The 17823-nt window shown below is 42.1% G+C and overlaps 2 protein-coding genes across 2 annotated transcripts in view; both read right to left on the bottom strand.

Moving 5' to 3' along the window:
- Nucleotides 1-13720, bottom strand: part of LOC130164984 (tumor necrosis factor ligand superfamily member 10-like) — a 35672-nt gene extending 21952 nt beyond the window's left edge. The window contains exon 1 of the mRNA XM_056370008.1: nucleotides 13564-13720. The gene's annotated coding sequence lies outside the window, so the exon portion shown is untranslated. The remainder of the gene's footprint in view (nucleotides 1-13563) is intronic.
- The window catches only part of LOC130164900 (uncharacterized), a 31235-nt gene continuing 24757 nt past the window's right edge, over nucleotides 11346-17823 (bottom strand). The window contains exons 2-5 of the mRNA XM_056369894.1: nucleotides 14851-15091; nucleotides 13886-13893; nucleotides 13564-13713; nucleotides 11346-11354 (exon numbers count right to left, since the gene is read on the bottom strand). Coding sequence (XP_056225869.1) covers nucleotides 11346-11354; nucleotides 13564-13713; nucleotides 13886-13893; nucleotides 14851-15091 — 408 coding nt within the window. The remainder of the gene's footprint in view (nucleotides 11355-13563; nucleotides 13714-13885; nucleotides 13894-14850; nucleotides 15092-17823) is intronic.

Here is a 17823-nt window from a genome sequence, read left to right as displayed (position 1 = left end):
TTATATTTTGGGGGTTAAAGGTCAAAGGTCAAGGGGGGTGGTGACCACACAAAACGCTTCAAATTCGTTACAAATGTTCACCCGGACTCCAGGAGAAACTGATTATATCTTGGTGGTCAAAGTTTCTTTTAGTTTTTTTTTAGTTTGCAAACTGGATGGAAACAAGTCTGAGATTAACATTTATGGAGAATTCACCTGCCATGATACAGAGATGGATTATATTCAACAGAACAGTCACACCTTACTGAGTGCAAGTCACTTCATTGAGGAATTTTTTACTTGTTTCATCATTGCAATTTAATTTCAAACTCAGCTCTCCCAGAGAAGCAGACGTTCGATCATGGTGCATCAGGCGTTGGTGTTCACGCGTCAAATGCTGCAGCGTCTCGGCTCCACTGACAATATGATGCGCTGAGTGAACCAGTGATGGAGACACAGTCAGTAGTCCACTGAACCAGATCTTGAGTGGCGTTATTAGAAGATTAGGTGCAACAAAAAAGAGCTAAAACTGATTCACAGCGAAGCGAAACAGCTGTGAATCTGCCGTACTTGGCTCTAAAGAGAAATCCCCAGTGTCCAGACTCTTCGAGTTAGTCAGGCTGAATTTCTTTGGATGTGTCGATCTTCACTGACTGAAAGTGGGATTTTATTCAAAGTTAAAAAGCAGCACGGTTAAAACTTTTCTGGAGTTGTCTGGGGTGAAACTCTTTGATCAGCTGTCGAACAGGAGACAGCGATACTTTGTCTTTTAATGCTTTTAGACCGGGTCCGAGTGTTTTCATGGTACAAGCATTTAGAAATCATGATAATTTATTTTCTTTGTACATTTTTTAAAGGGCTCTCAATTATATTTTTATTTTAGACAGTGATGCTGCAGGTATTTGTACAGTTTTCTTTGCTTTTATTTAGCTTCAGTTGTATTTGCTGTATTTATTTTATGTAGAAAAAGCTCTTTTTAAAGACGTTATATTTTTATTATTAATTAAACTATTTTGTGTGACAGTTGTTGGGTTTGTTTTTTGCTTGACGCTGGCAAATGTACAAGACAGAAATTTGTTCCATCGTAAGAAAAACATTGTTTCATCAGCAGAACATCTTTCAAAACCGTGTCCAATAACCCGCCCATCTGCTCCGTCTGGCAGGTCAAAACAAATACGAAGATTCAGTTTGGCCCTGACTCGTCTCTCTGTGGTTTATAGTAAGTCATCTCTTAAGACCACAGCTTTCTTTGAAAACACTGTAAAATAAGTGAGGCCCTTAAGACATATATTTTACATAAAAACAAATCCGGGGGAACGTTTCCAAGCTCGCAAGGTGGTAAGTCTCAAACACTTATTGTTTAGACTGTCAAAATGAGGCCGTTTATCAAACGTACAGCGCGGTTTGGATTTTGTGCTTACATTGTGATGACTTCATAGGAGTTACATGTTTTTTCTTTTATCTCGCAGTCGTGTTTATGCCAGCTTTTCCATCTTATTTTTCATGCTGACAGCTGAAACAGACTGTGGTCCAGGAAGTCGGTGCACATCTAGAGGATGGCTATAAATAAAAAGAGATAAAAGCCTCGGCCAAGGAGACAGTGTGGTCAAGAGATGATATTAGACATGAACATAACAATTTAAGGATTCACAGAAGCTCCTCTTGTAGCTGGGGATGTACCGAAGGGACTTTTTAAAACATTTTTTTCCCAGAAGGAAACTCAATAAAACCTAATCAACAAAAACATCCTTGACTGTGGTAATGAAACCATGGCTTCATCAGACGCGAAAATGTCACATTTCCAAGGTCGCAACAAAGCCGGCAGTATGTTTTAACAGAGACAATGTTGGGCCTGTTTATCCAAATGGACCTACTGTTGAGTTTTTAGCTGAGGCTAGAAGCCAAAGAGCCAAATCTAGCAGTTGTTATGTTGGGCTATAACAATGTTTGGTCTGTAAATGCACCAAAAAATGTACAAATATGTAAAGGCTGGGGGCTTTCACAGTGTTTCCAAGAGGCTTTACATCCTTATAAGGGTTTCTTATAGCAGTGTTGTCTGTTTTAAACTAGAAGATATATATATATTACAGCAACTCACTAAGCAAACTAACTATCAATGAAATACAATAAATCAAAATAAGGAAATGAATGTTTCAAGTCATTAAAAATAAGTTAAACTCACATTAGATTATTGGGGGCTAAATTTAGCAGCTAACGTTATTGAAAAGGTTTAATTTTAATACGAAATTCATGTTTAATGGTGTTCAGGAGCGGACACCAGAAAGTCAGACACAACAAATGTATCTCCATCATCATGGAGCTTGGTGACGTAGTGGCTACCTGCAGGGCTAACTAGCAAGCTAACCGCTAACATGCAAGCAACCTAGAAACATGCTAGCGATAGCTCCCAGAGCTTCTCTCTATTTTCCTCTGTGCTTTTCTTTTTACTCGCCGCTGACATTTAGTTCTCAGGTTTGTACCGTTTAATTTAATTTAATTTAATAAAGAATTAAAGCTCTAATTGTCGGTTAGCTCTTTAGCTTGTTTGCTAACAGGAAAATTCACAGTAAGCCTCCTCTTTCTCTCTCTAGAGAAAAAACTGTCAGAGAGAAAAAACTGTCACCACAGAAAAAACTGTCAGAGAGAAAAAACTGTCAGAGAGAAAAAACTGTCAGAGAGAAAAAACTGTCACCACAGAATTTCAAAAGTGTGGATAAAAGGTTTTCATCAAGATTACAAACAGGAATGTTTTTAAAGTCAGAATTAAACTTTTCCTGCTGATCTCCAGTTGCATAAGAAATAGATTGTAATACTGAGAAGTCTAGTTCAGCGTTATTATCCTTAAGCAGGTGTGAGCCGAGTGTGTTGCAATCTGGCGTTTGTCATTGCTCACACATGTATCGTCATGTTACATCAAGAACAATAAAAATCTTGTCTCCCCCTTTTATTTCTGTTTTTTCCATTCTCACTTCTCCTCCCTCCCTCTGGTTATGGTTTATCCACTTTTTCTTTTTTAACCCTTCTCCCTCTTTATTTCCTTCACTTTACAGATTTTCTACGGCTGAATTCAGCTTTTTTTCAAAAGTTTTTTAAGGTCGTTTATCAATCTGATAAATCATTGACTCAGACACTCAACTTATTCATGTAACAAGGAAACAGAAGTTTAATAATGAGGAAAGAGGAACATCAAATATTCAGGAGTTAAAAACTTATCAGCTCTTTCAACGCTGAATGTTATCTTCTACATGAAAGACTGAGCACATGAATCCTCAAAGAAGTCAGTAACAACGAAAGGCTTTCAAATGTTTGCCAGGGCTGGTCAGCGAGATGAAGATCAAAGAGCCGAAGCCGGTACGAGACCTTGAGAGGAAGTAATAAATCTCATTACGAGCTAATAAGCGGTGCCTGGCTTCCGTTGGTACATCTCCATCTCTCCGGTACTTGTACCAAAGCAGCAATATATTAATACTTTATTAAATTAATTATGACGTTGAGCTGGAAATGAGGATACTAAATCGATTGGTGCGCCCTTTTTTAACATTGCTCTAGCAGCAGGAAGGAAAGTGTCTGCCGGGCTTTGAGCAAGAGAGAGTTAAAAGTTGAAGTTGAAGACTGTGAGCTTCTTTATATGAGTTTTGAAATGCCCTGGGAATATGCTGTGCGTATATATATTTTACATTTTACAAGTGAACACATTGTATTGAAGAATCCTGCTTTGGGGAAATCCCCCAAAGCTGATGAGTCTGGAATTCAGCCATTTAACACATGTATCGTGACAGAGCTGAAGCTTCTTGCCCTCTTGCATTAAGTGTTAAAGGATCTAAACTCAGCGACCTTCAGTGTCTTCGGTGAAGGAGCTGTGGTGTGGAGACGGAGGGAGGTAGGGGAGGATTGTCGGGGGGTTGCTGGAACCCGGAGCCTGAGGGCTGAATGGAAAGAGGCAGGGTGGTCGACGCCGGACACAAGGGGTCTTTTGTGTTTGTGTATCAGTTGGAAATCACTAACAACACTGCAGCCCCTCCACCTCCTCCCTGTGCGCGTGTATACACGGCATGTCATTGACTGACATTTGTTTTTCAATAGCCAACTGTAGAGCAGAATAAGATAAGGCTTCGCTGAGGTCAGGGGTCAACTTTGGTTTTGTCTCAAGCCAAAGAAACAAGTGGTCGTCACTCTGAATGACCACGTTGTTATGGTTACATAATGCTGACCGCCATCTCTTCATCATCGGGGAGTGAGATGACCTCGTTTGACGTGGTTTTGGGCGATGATATAAAGATATAAAATGTAATTAAAGTCATACTTTAATGATGGGCGATCCCACAAATTACTAAGTAATACAAAGTCCAGTATCAGTGATGTCAATAGATACTTTTATTTATCAACCAAAGATAATGTATCACTAAAAGGCTACAGCAGAATTTGTTTTCATTATCATTATTCAGTTTTCTGCACAGTAGGCATTTCTCTTTTTTATTCTCTGTTTATTACTGCATCAGATAACAAATGCATGTAATTTCAGTTTATATTTTTAATAATCTTGTGAATTAATAAAGTTTTAAGTGCAGCAAACACTGGTTGTTCCACTTATCAGATAGAAGAAGTAGCTCGTGTACAGTGGCCTGGATGTGACGGACCGTTGCATGGGCGCACTCATTTCATGTTGGCAGAGTTATTTAAGGATCATCTTAGAACCAAAGTCTCGCCTGCCGAGCTCATGAGTTTTTAAAAATCCATAAAGATAATTAAAAGTTCATGCCTGATAAATTGCAGAGTCATGTGTCTCTGACTCTTTGATTTCAATCAGAGCTTTGTGAGTTGAAGTCCCGTTCCCCTGCAGTTCCAGGGTCACTTCGGTACAATCCATTTCCTTCATGTGTAGATTATTCTTGGACGGTAAAAGGACTGATTTTAAACTGTGCACTTGTAAAACACAAGCTCTTTGATATGGAAAAACAAGAGACAAACAGAGGGAGAGATGAAAGGCACAGACTCTTACTGTGTGATGTCAAAGTAAAACAAGAGCAGATTTGGAGGCTAAGACAAATTATACGAGTCCACAAAAATGTCACTGAGTAGAACCTAACACATCCAAATGCCCGTTTCGTTACAGAACACAGAGCCTGCTGCGTGTCTGTCCACGCCCTGACCAAGACAGCGATCAAAACAGCTGTTCTGCATCACAAGTCAAAGGCCAAATATTTGCTATGACATCAGCGCTTGACATGGAGCAGATTTACTGATACAACACCTACAATACATCAGAGTCGGACAAAGAGAGGCCAGAGGAGCATTGTTCCTCTACAGGAACTGACCTCTGATAAGAAATAACTCACTGCGGCGTGACGGGGTCAACAGTCAACGGTAAAACCGCTTCTTCTGCTTTCCATTATTGTTATTATATAATTTAAAAATCATACAACAAGATAATAAACCTGTTCTCAGTTTGTGAACTTTCAGTATTTTATTCTTCACCATGAAAATTGTTGTTCGACAGAACAAATCCAACTCCAGGGATTCAAACTTTCAACCCTATCACATGCTCTTCATTAGCTACCCAGTTGCCACGGAGATGGGTCTCATGTTCATTTCTGACCCTGGCAAATATCAGTTGACAGTCGCAGTTAACCGAGTTCACGTCATCCATTGATGAAGATCAAGGTCGGCTGATCTCGCATGCAGAGGTGCACTTTTAGGAGGATCCCCCAGGGGGAAAAGGGGGGCCCCCCCCCACCCCCCTTCAGTGGGGCCCCTGATGATGTGAGCAGCAACTAGCATCTGCTGATAGCCTGCATGTGAGGCGTTTAGGGGACATCTGTAAATTGTAGCTACAGGAAGTAAACTGGATTACACTGTGTCCATCTGAAGTGCATGAGTCTCTGCATGCACATCTGTCACACACTGTGCCACAATTATCACCACAAGCAAATTCTCAGCCTTTAAAAAAATAAATAAATAAAAAGTCATGATGGTTTTCTTCTACAGGGGAGAAAAAAAATCCATCCATCCATCCGTTAACTCTTCTCCTTTTGAGGGTCGCAAGGAAGAGAAAAAAATCTTACTTAGCAAATCTGTAGATCTACAAGCGGGTGTGGTTTGGGTTTCACTTGCTATTTCTAAGCCTCGTCAACCCTGGCCTCCCTAAAACGAAAGGTAAATCCCTTTCCTGTAATTGGCTGAAGGTGAACGAGTGCATGGGGAGCTGGTGTTGACCCTTCGACCTAAACCGGAGGAAGGAAAGTCATTCCTCTCCAAAGAAAATAACTGCTACCCAGCCACTGTAGCATCTAGTCTGCAGTGCATGTGCTAAAATAGAGCAAACCGCCGTCTCTGCTCATGCACGCAGCCGTTATTGACCACGCTGGTCTTTAAGTTAGAGTGGCGGTAAAGACACGCAACAGCTGAGACGCAGGAGAGAACGTTCGAGCGAGCGCATGTGTGAATTCCTGCCCTGGATGTGTTAACCCTGACCCCGTCTGCGAGGGTGATCCATCACCGCGACTGAAAGCTGCGAGCCGACGCATTGGCAACTTTTCTCAGCAGGTGCAGACGTTTCAGCGCTGCCTCTTTAACCAAGCACAGCGGGGTGCAGCGGAGGAGGAAAGTTACTCCGGCCTCCACTGGGGGGGGGTGAGAGCTTAAGACTCGAAATATCTCAGCTTAGTCACACACATGCCATAAAATCCTCCTGCGCTGTATCTCCCCTCTCATCCTCCCTTTCCTCTCCCCTGCTGGTCTCCAGCCTCTTGCACTTTCCCCCGTCTCTCTTTAAATCACCCACACGGCAGCGTGTGCATGCAAGATAATACAATAACTTTACATCTGCGAGATGGAATGGACATCGCTCGCTGCATGTGTTCATGCAGCAGATTGATGAGCGGGAAAACGAATTCAGACAATTTTAGTATATAAGGCTGCAACATAACAAAATGTATATGAAGGGGAAGGGGTCTGAATACTTTATGAATGCATCGTATATGTCAGAGTCTATTCCACATGGTAGCAGAGTATCGAGCCCCGTGGAGCTGAATTCTCCAGGTGGAGAGATTTTAAATCTGTAACAGGAGGAAACTCTTTATCTTTCGCCTCCTGTCGTTTTCTGCTTTTCTTTTCTCTCTTTAGAGAAAGTAAAGTCTATCGATTCTAACGATTGTACATTACAATCTGCTTCTAAATTGATTTCCCACCTTACAGTAGGTCACTGATTTCAGTTCATACCAGAACAGGGTTCGACTCCCAACATGTCAGGTGCTAAAAGATGCAATAAAGTTTCTTTCCCTGCCATGATTATGTAAAAATAAGCCGACTAATCGCTCAATATAATAGATTTAACAAAGTTTCAAGCATCTGCAAATTGATTTTCATACCATAATGAACTGAACTGGAACCAGTTGCTCCTTTATACTGGGTGTAAATTAATTTAAATGCTACTCAACCGTAGTGTTAAGTACATATGACCGCAGCTAATGAATTAAATTTCAAATTAAACCCACCAGTGACATTCTGGATAATTCCTTGGACATATAATTGAATATTTCTTGTACTTTTTAAATAGAGCAATAGAGATTTAGATAGAAAACAGTGATTTTTCTTTTCTTTTTTTTTTAGAAAAGTCAGCAAAACACAATTGAAAGGTCTGTTTCCACTTTTTGTGACATTTGAGAGCCCTATATCAGAGTTACATTTTTATAACATCAACGCTGACATGTTCTTTTTTTTGTTTGTTTGTTTATAAAAGTCACATCAACTCTTTCACAGTTTCCATATGTGAGTTTGATTTTCCACAGCGTGCAGCGGAAATGTCTCAGCTGTGTAAAAAGAAACAGGCCATGACGGATCCACTTTACACCAGGACAGTCTGAAGATGATTTTCATACAATAATGAAACAGTCTGAGAGGAATTGATTCCTAAAGGGGAAATAAACTCAACTGAAATGCTAATAAATACTGAGCAGTAATGTAAAGTGTGTCTGATGTGTAGTAATGAGCTCAAACTAGTGTGGTCCTTTGTATTGTTCATTTCATTTGAACTTTCGGATCATTATGTGGTTTTTAAACAAGCATTTCTTTGAGGTTTAACTCAGCCAATACTATTTTTTTCTTCCACTCCTCCACTCTATAATCAATATCTCATTGTGATATTTTTTTTCTCTCTTGGTTGCTCGCCACATTTTTTGCTCGTTTCTCATCTTTTTCCTGCGTCACCTTTTTTATTCTCCGCTTCCCGCTTCTTCCCCTCCGCGTCTCTCATCTCCTTCCTGTTGTATTTGTTCCCGTCCAGCTGGGTTTGCCAAGCGTCTCCTCCTTCCTACACTCTTTCCACTCTTCACCCCTCCTGTTTCGATCACGCCGCTTCACGCCTTCAGCACCATCTTCATCACGTCATGCCAGCACCGCCATCATCATCATCGTGGCTTTCCTCCCGTCATCCTCTCACGCACATCGTCGTCGGAATCGCTCGCTCACCGGTTCCATTAAACACAGCTCGTATGCGTGTGTGACCCGCAAAAATGGAGTCGCCATGCCAACACATATCATAATACTTTCCAGGAAACAAACTGCGGTCAAGACTGTTGTAATGGCCCTCTTCTTATTACTTTTCCATTCTTCTCCGTCCACCTCGTTTTAATGCTCTGCCCTCCTCAGACTCATCGCTTGTCATTCTCTGTTTCATGCAACCAGCGTGAGCGGGCGATGCTGAGCGCACATCCAAACCGCATAGTTTAAATCTATCAGTGAAGCAAATCCAAGCATCTGTTTTGGACTTGTTGGACTGTCAGTTATGCGCCAGAAAGTTTGTGTGTGTGTGTGTGTGAGTCAGTGCGAGTGAACTCTGTCTTATTTCAGAACGGTTAGGCTTTTTACACTTATGAGGATAGCTAAAACGTTTATACACCTGACGTCTAAATCCAAAATCAGTTACCCAGCAGTCTTCATACCATCTGCCTTCATTTACATCTCCACTTGAACGGACACGGATCGCTGTGTCATGATTCTGTCCGTCGCATTTAGACTTATTGCAGAAGAGCAGTGATTTGCAATAAGGAGCCGCAATCAGCGTTTTCCTCCGGACACCTGTTGGCTGCAACAGCTGTGATGCCAACGAGCCGACGAGCCAACCAGCCGGCCGTAACAAGTGGCTGTGGTCAGACCTGACCTATATCTGACCTCAGGAATGCTGTTCGTTACCAGCTGTGACAGCACGGCTGGGATTGTTTTCAAGAGAGAGAGAGAGAGAGAGAGAGAGAGAGACAGAGAGAGAGAGAGAGAGAGATAGCATCACACCTGTGAAAGATACAGTCAACAAAGCACTTTGAAAACGGGTGTGGTGCCGAGATCCAGATCAACTTCTGGTCTGAGCGTCACAGCTTCTCTCTCTCCTCTGGAAAAGATGCTCCATTTAACATAAACACAATGGAGGTCAGTGATTGGTCAATGGTTGGCCTGTTCACAGTTAATCCACGTCTTTGTCTGGCTCGTGATTGGTCAACTGATATGCTCCAATTGGGGAGCGACCGTGGACGTCTACGTCATCGTTTCCAAATGGAAACCCCCCCAGAGTTTTTCAAACTAAAACGGGGTCAGCGGCGTTTCCCAAAGTCTCTGTCTCCGCTCACCAGTGAGGCTCAGCAGAGGGAAAACCACCTCGCAGAGAGTTTGGCGCTCGGCGGTTATTTCAACGGCCAATCCGGTGATTCGTGTGATTTACGGCGTCTGCAGGTGAATCAATTAGCGGAGGAAAACTGCCTCTGAGAGCTCCCCCCCTGCTGCCAGACAGCTTATCACACAGAGGGATGAGGCTCGTTTTCTCTCACTTTTCTTTTTAATTAATAAGCATTTCAGGGTGTGAATGTTGCGTGTAGATTAGGTTTAAGTTCATATTTAAGTGTCATATTTCTCTGATGAGGAACATAAAGGACATGATGTCTCTGCCCTGAAAGGTAGTTAATTACTACATAAAACCAAAGTGATTCACGCTGCTAACCAACCTCAGCATTCATCTGCACAGCATTTCTTTACAGTGCATTGCGGGATTGTTGGAAAATCTGGACCTCCAGTACTGTCACTGAAGCATTTTAGGAAAGAGATGGATGGCGCCTGTTTGTTCTGCCAGCTCAATTTCAACCACCATTTTCCGCTTTTTGGCTTTTTTCTTTTCTTTTCTTTTCTTTTCTTGTTTTTTTAAACTTAATCCATTGACTTAATTTGACAAAGAACACAACACAGTAACAAACAGCACACAGTGCAAACCGCCATGTTGAACTGTTTACCGGAGCAGATAGAGGTTACAATGCCTTTTTCTTCTTCTTCTTCTTCTTCTTCTTCTTCTTCTTTTTCCCCAAAACCCAAAGTGCTGACAGAGAAATTAAAATTAAAAATTGGATTGGCCCTGGTGACGAGAGCGTCCGCATGTGACAATGTTTGGAAAATGAGCGACGCTGGATGTAAATTTTGTTTGGACGTGCGCCGTCAACAGTTTCATGCACGTTCTCACTGTATAAACCCATTTGCGCTGGAGAGGAGAAAAACTAGACATTCCTGTTCCCGTCCACTGAAGACCACGGGGGCATGGAGCAGCACTCTCCGATTGTATCATACAAGTCGAGCAGAGAGAGAGAGACAGAGACAGAGAGAGAGAGAGAGAGAGAGAGGTAGCCTTGAAGAAAAAGGACGAGAGGCTTAAGAAAAGGTTGTTTGTGTGGAGGCGGGAGGGGCTGAGTGGGCAGGAGATGCTGTAAGAGGGAGAAGTCCTTTTTGGAATATGTCTCCGAGCAGATGACTTATATCGCCGGAGCGTCTCTGTGGGTTTATGAATGACTGCATGTGGGTGTGTGTGTGTGTGTGTGTGTGTGTGTGTGTGTGTGTGTGTGTGTGTGTGTGTGTGTGTGTGAGAGAGACGGGGGATTCATTTAACCACAGCTTCCCGGAGTCGTTGGTAATTTCATGCTGATTCAACATATGTACTGACCCTACTGTGTGTCAGTCACAATCGTAATGTGACCGACTTGTGTTTGTCTAGCGTTCGTTCCTATCTTATGTGTGAGCGTTTCTCCGGCCATGTGACTCAAAAACGTTTAGACCCACAGGAAACCGCAGACGCTAATGATAGCACAAGTACTGTTGTACCACCTGATCAGATCCCTCCAATCGGGGGGGGGCCGAGTGATACCAGGTGTTCATGAACCTGAACTCGGCTGAAACAGATGTCTACAGTTCTACAGCTCAGTCTGATGAGTCATCTTTAATTCAGCACATAAAAGATTAGTTAGATTAGTAAACTGCGATATTACATTTCATTTGTAGACAACTGAAACTGGAGTTGTACAGTAGAGATACAGTATGTTGAATTTGAGTTGTTAGTAGTCTCAGTATCTCTACAAAGTGAACAGACATATTTAAGTCATGGTTCAACAGTGACTCTTTGCTCTCTTGCTAACAGATGGACAGCTGAGTGTTAGCTTAGCTTAGCTTAGCAGAAAGACTGCAAAGGGGGCAAGTTCTTTAACACTTTGTCTTGCTTGTTTAATCCGTACATTTCGCCTTTTTACAGGACTCAAGCTTTTATGTATTTTCTTGCTAGTTGAGGCTGATGATGGGAACTTTGTTTGCTGTGGAAAAGGAGTCGGTGAATGAGAGTAAACACAGCTAAACAGACAGCTGGAATCAGCTTCTCCTGGTCTTTATGTCAGTGGGCATGACTCAGTCTCTTAAAAATAGCAGCAGATGATAAAACTCAAACGCATCTCTCCCACACATGTAGTGAAGTCGCTGGTTTGGCAGGATTGGGGATTGCTCAAGACTCGTTTGTATCATCCCTGAAGTGACGCAGCGACAGCTGTAAGTGGGCGCTTGTGTTTATTTACTTGAACATTTTTTGACTGAAGTCTGGCACAGGATCATCAGGGCATCAGATTCAACGATGAAGCCGATAAAAGTCAAGTAGGTTTGGCATGCAAACACACACACACACACACACAAAGCCAGAGGTGTTTTTGTAAATGTGTGTGTGTGCTAACGTGCCTAATAACGCCCAGGGGTGCAAAACTTTCAAGTTCAGACTCATGCTGGTGTTCGTAAAAGTGAACTTGTAGCACAACAGTGTTTACGCTCTGTATTCTGACAATGTGTGAGGAATACAGATGCACAGGTACACACAGTTAATTAGTTTTATATTGCTTTTCCTGCATCAGAAAGTCATGTTTATATTTGCACACGCTCTCGCAGGCAGCAGGGTCAAAGGTCGAGCTTGGCCGCATTGCCGTAAACACTAAACACAACACCGCCGCCGCCGCCGCTGCCTACGTCTCCACAGATGCTAAAAATAAAGGAAACGAAGCCAAATATAAAAATCTGTCCGTAGAGAACAAGTTGAGTCGTCGGTCAACATTCAGTGTGTCAGGTACAAAGTGACACAAATGAGCTGCCTCACTTGTAGCTCTCTCATTTCCGATACTAATAACACTTGTCCTCCACTCAATCCGTCACGGGTTACAGTACGTTTCCAAGACACATTCATATGATTAATACTTACTGTCTTATTATTTATTTTACTGTTGTTTTAAGGAAACATTTGAGTTCATGGCTGGAAATTACCAGTAGATGATTGTAGTGAAAAACATTACTATTACTGAATATATAGTATAATTATTATTAACAGCAATGTGATGTTTTTAAAGATAAAAGAAATGGTACCAGCTGCAAACAACTTTCTATAAGCCGTCGGAACAGTTCAGAGTAAAACCCCCACCCGTATAAAATACAGGGTATAATGAGCGTTACTCCCTCACAGCTGATGGCTTCTCCATTACAATGACAAATCACGGCTAATTAGTCCCACCCAGAGGTTTCTCTCCCCACAGATGTTTCTCAGCTCACTGTGACTGAGCAGATTCCTCCGCTGAAACCAGCCTCCATCTGGTCCCTAACCCAGGGTCAGCAGAGCGGCCAAACAGGCTTCATGAAAGGTTAATATAATTTGGTGTGTGTGTGTGTGTGTGTGTGGGTGTGTGTGTGTGTGGGTGGGTGGGGGTAATAATTACAGTCTGGATTTTATCGGTTCACATAGAGGAGATATAAAGTGGATAATTGAGAATGTAGGAGTGGTATTTGCTTGGCAGCCGTGCCTTTAATTGACCTTTGGTTCTGTAAAACGTACATTTAAAATATTTTCTTATCCCCCTATTTTCTAAACTATGAACTGATTTTTTGGTTCTGATCCACAAAACATCTCCAATAAACTCCATCTTTCCATCAACTACTACAACGGTGTAAAGAAATACTCAAATGCTCCTTTAATATTTCATTCATGCGAGTGTGCATGAGAGTTTCCGCCCAAAAATAATGTCCATCACAGGAAAACTATTAAAACCACTTTCTTGGAGACTGGACTTAAACCAAAACCAATATTCAAATCATGTCGAAGTTATTAACTATTAAAAGCCATTTACAAAATAATCATATTTTAAGAGATTCAATCATAAATCGGTAATTACTGTGTCGGGTTTCATTCTTTAAAACTAATATATGAGGATTTGTAATGTGTTTACTGTGCTTATCCTCAACGTCAGCGGTTTGTTTTCTTACCTTAGAGATGTATGCTTTGATGCCTTCGGCCAGTTTGATGCAGGGCTCTCCAAAGAGCTGGGCCAGCTGGTCCGGGATGTCCTGGTCCTTATCCAGAGCATTGAGTAAACTCAGGCACTTCAGCTCCTCTGTGACGCCCTGGCTACGCACCTACAGGACAAACACACATGGAGCAGGGACTTAGATGCTGACATATAGCCAGGGAGGTTTAATGTACATATATAAACAAGTGTCATAACAATAAATACAATAAACAGACACATAGAGACAGATTCTGGGTAAATGATCCAGTCGGAGAATGAAAAAACTTTGGTCAACTGACTGAAACACCTTGAGAAAACCGACATTGGGCTCAACAATCTCACATTAATCTTGACATGACGTGTCAAATAATAAAAACTGAAACAAGCTGAGACCAAATGTAGCTGAAACATGTTGGCCCCACACAGAGGGCTGGGTCTCTCATCTGAAACACAACTTCTTATGTAACTGGATGCATGCGTGGTTGCACTGAAAGCTTTCTCCTGGAGTGAACCGAGCTGGCACACGTGTACGTATGCGGCGCGTTTCATATCGAGACATCTAATAAGAGACGATTAAATGAACAGTTCCTGTGGGGCCAAAAGGGGAAACTGTTTCTTTTCCCTTTTGCCACGCCTCCTGTTTGGCAGCAACTTCCATCTAAATAAGAAATGCTTTTTCTGTAATTTTGGTCAGCACGGGTCGAATAAGACATGTTTGGGAACTGAAGGCTTTCAGGCTGTGGAGTTGTGTGTGTGTGTGTGTGTGTGTGTGTGGTGTGTGTGTGTGTGGGTGGGTGGGGGTAATAATTACAGTCTGGATTTTATCGGTTCACATAGAGGAGATATAAAGTGGATAATTGAGAATGTAGGAGTGGTATTTGCTTGGCAGCCGTGCCTTTAATTGACCTTTGGTTCTGTAAAACGTACATTTAAAATATTTTCTTATCCCCCTATTTTCTAAACTATGAACTGATTTTTTGGTTCTGATCCACAAAACATCTCCAATAAACTCCATCTTTCCATCAACTACTACAACGGTGTAAAGAAATACTCAAATGCTCCTTTAATATTTCATTCATGCGAGTGTGCATGAGAGTTTCCGCCCAAAAATAATGTCCATCACAGGAAAACTATTAAAACCACTTTCTTGGAGACTGGACTTAAACCAAAACCAATATTCAAATCATGTCGAAGTTATTAACTATTAAAAGCCATTTACAAAATAATCATATTTTAAGAGATTCAATCATAAATCGGTAATTACTGTGTCGGGTTTCATTCTTTAAAACTAATATATGAGGATTTGTAATGTGTTTACTGTGCTTATCCTCAACGTCAGCGGTTTGTTTTCTTACCTTAGAGATGTATGCTTTGATGCCTTCGGCCAGTTTGATGCAGGGCTCTCCAAAGAGCTGGGCCAGCTGGTCCGGGATGTCCTGGTCCTTATCCAGAGCATTGAGTAAACTCAGGCACTTCAGCTCCTCTGTGACGCCCTGGCTACGCACCTACAGGACAAACACACATGGAGCAGGGACTTAGATGCTGACATATAGCCAGGGAGGTTTAATGTACATATATAAACAAGTGTCATAACAATAAATACAATAAACAGACACATAGAGACAGATTCTGGGTAAATGATCCAGTCGGAGAATGAAAAAACTTTGGTCAACTGACTGAAACACCTTGAGAAAACCGACATTGGGCTCAACAATCTCACATTAATCTTGACATGACGTGTCAAATAATAAAAACTGAAACAAGCTGAGACCAAATGTAGCTGAAACATGTTGGCCCCACACAGAGGGCTGGGTCTCTCATCTGAAACACAACTTCTTATGTAACTGGATGCATGCGTGGTTGCACTGAAAGCTTTCTCCTGGAGTGAACCGAGCTGGCACACGTGTACGTATGCGGCGCGTTTCATATCGAGACATCTAATAAGAGACGATTAAATGAACAGTTCCTGTGGGGCCAAAAGGGGAAACTGTTTCTTTTCCCTTTTGCCACGCCTCCTGTTTGGCAGCAACTTCCATCTAAATAAGAAATGCTTTTTCTGTAATTTTGGTCAGCACGGGTCGAATAAGACATGTTTGGGAACTGAAGGCTTTCAGGCTGTGGAGTTGTGTGTGTGTGTGTGTGTGTGTGTTGTGTGTGTGTGTGTGTGTGTGTGTGTGTGTGTGTCTGTGTATCCTTCAGGGAGGTTGTCAGCGTCACGGTCTGAAAGACCCGCTAATGACTCTATAACAAGCACTGATGAGCAGAGAGAGATTACAGCGCTGCACTCCTTCACTCCTGTTCTTTATTTGTGTTCATTTCTTTCTGCTTCACCCCCGTTTTCTAATGAAGCCCATTCCTTTTGTTTTCTCTCTCTCTCTCGCTCTGTGGTTTCTATTCTTTTTCTCTCTTTACTGCTTTCTTTGCCATCCCACTTTCCTTCCCCTTTCTTTCTCAGCCTCTTTTTCTCTTTCCTCTGTGATACAGTTCATGTTGATGCAAGAGCAGATCTCCCTGTTCCTAGTCAAGATAGCAGTGTGTGTGTGTGTGTGTGTGTGTGTGTGTGTGTGTGTAACTGGATGTGTGTGTGTGTGTGTAAATTAGTTCAAACCAAGCGGGAAGGACAGGGCATTTACGGGAAAAGAAACGGGGCCACATCTCAACAGTCTCAACATGTTGCCCGGTCCTGAAAAGCATGACTCACGTCTTAAATGGCTTGACATTCGCGGACGAAACATAATGAGTCTAATTCGATACACATGTCATTATTCCAGTCGGTGCACATTGGAGGCCTTTAATATAAAATGAGGTCAAATTTTTTTTGCAGAGTGCATAAAGAACTTTTACATCCTCCAAAAACCTAAAAACTGTGTCAGTAAACTACACACAACGTGCTCAGGCATAAATCTAAAACTGTATTCAATGCTTTTTAGCCATTATTTTGGCAAGTACTTTTTCCTGTGGGCAGCAACTAGCTTGTCCCTAAGTGGCATACTTGAATAAATGCACTGAGTGCCAGTGACTTGGCTTAAAAACCTGTTGCTTTGGCCACGCATATTCACGTATTGTTCATTGTCTTTCGGCATGGCGATGAGAGAAGAGGAAGCACAGTAGGTTGCCATAGATCATCTGCATACAATCAGGACACATCCACAGCAAAAACTGCTGACAGTGAAGTCTGGGCAGAGACAGTTGGACTGTTGTGAGGGAGCGTGTGATGACAGCTACCACTGTCAGAAGTGTTGGGGAGGTTCACACATGCATGACTGGATCTGAGCTCGCGCGGCGCAGCGAAAGTCGGCCTCGTTTCTTCCTGGCGCCTCTGCCAAAACACACTCCCTGCTTTCGGTGGTTCTGGTTGAAGGATTGATTGTTATTGAGGAGTGTCTTTTGTATATGAGAATGAAAGGTTGGGTTTTACGGGGCATGCATGCATGCATACGTGTGTGTGTGTGTGTGTGTGTGTGTGTGTGTGTCCATTAAGATTTGACAGGGCTAATAGGGAGTGTTTGATCCATTATGGGAAACAGTCCTGTCCATGCTAGCGAGCAGATAAAGCTGAAAACAAGAAAAAGAAAAAAAACTCTTCTGCTCCATTAGTGCACGGAGACGAGGCCAGAGGCTAAATCAAGCTATGCACACAAGCATTATCACCACCTTAATGTACTCTCCTTTCTCTAGGTTTAAAGTGCATGGGGAAACTTCTCCCCGAGCAGGAGATAATTCAATTTCAGAGATAGATCCAGATATCGTGCAATATACAGTCATAAAACTATATATCCACTTCCTGTTTCAGCTCAGTCCAGGTTTCTTTGGATTAAACACTTGCTGCTGTTTTCTATTTCACTCCTAAAATTTGATTTTGTACTTCCTCTGCTCGGAGGGTTTTCCTGCCAGTTTTGGAACTAGTCGTCCAAATAAGTCAAATCTACATTATATCACTCAACAGGATTGTAGTAGTTATATAATATTTAAAAAAATGCCATTCTGGGTGTTTTTAATCCCAGAATGTGTGTTTGAATCATAGTTAAGCATGTTAGCATGCTAGCATTTGCTAATTAGCACTGGACACAAAATAAAGTGGAGGCTAAAAATAAATCACATGCTTGTGTTTCTTCTGGTCCGGCATATTCCCAGTTCCACGGCCCCAGTCTGGCCCATGCACAGCATGATTATCATATGCTACTTCCACATCTGGTCCAATTTCTGGCACACACACAGAAAATCCTCTGGGCTGTTA

The sequence above is a fragment of the Seriola aureovittata genome, chromosome 23 (genome assembly GCF_021018895.1).
Source record: "Seriola aureovittata isolate HTS-2021-v1 ecotype China chromosome 23, ASM2101889v1, whole genome shotgun sequence".
Classification (NCBI taxonomy): Eukaryota; Metazoa; Chordata; class Actinopteri; order Carangiformes; family Carangidae; genus Seriola; species Seriola aureovittata.
Note: the sequence above shows the minus strand (reverse complement) of the source record. Positions and strands in the feature narration are given on the sequence as shown.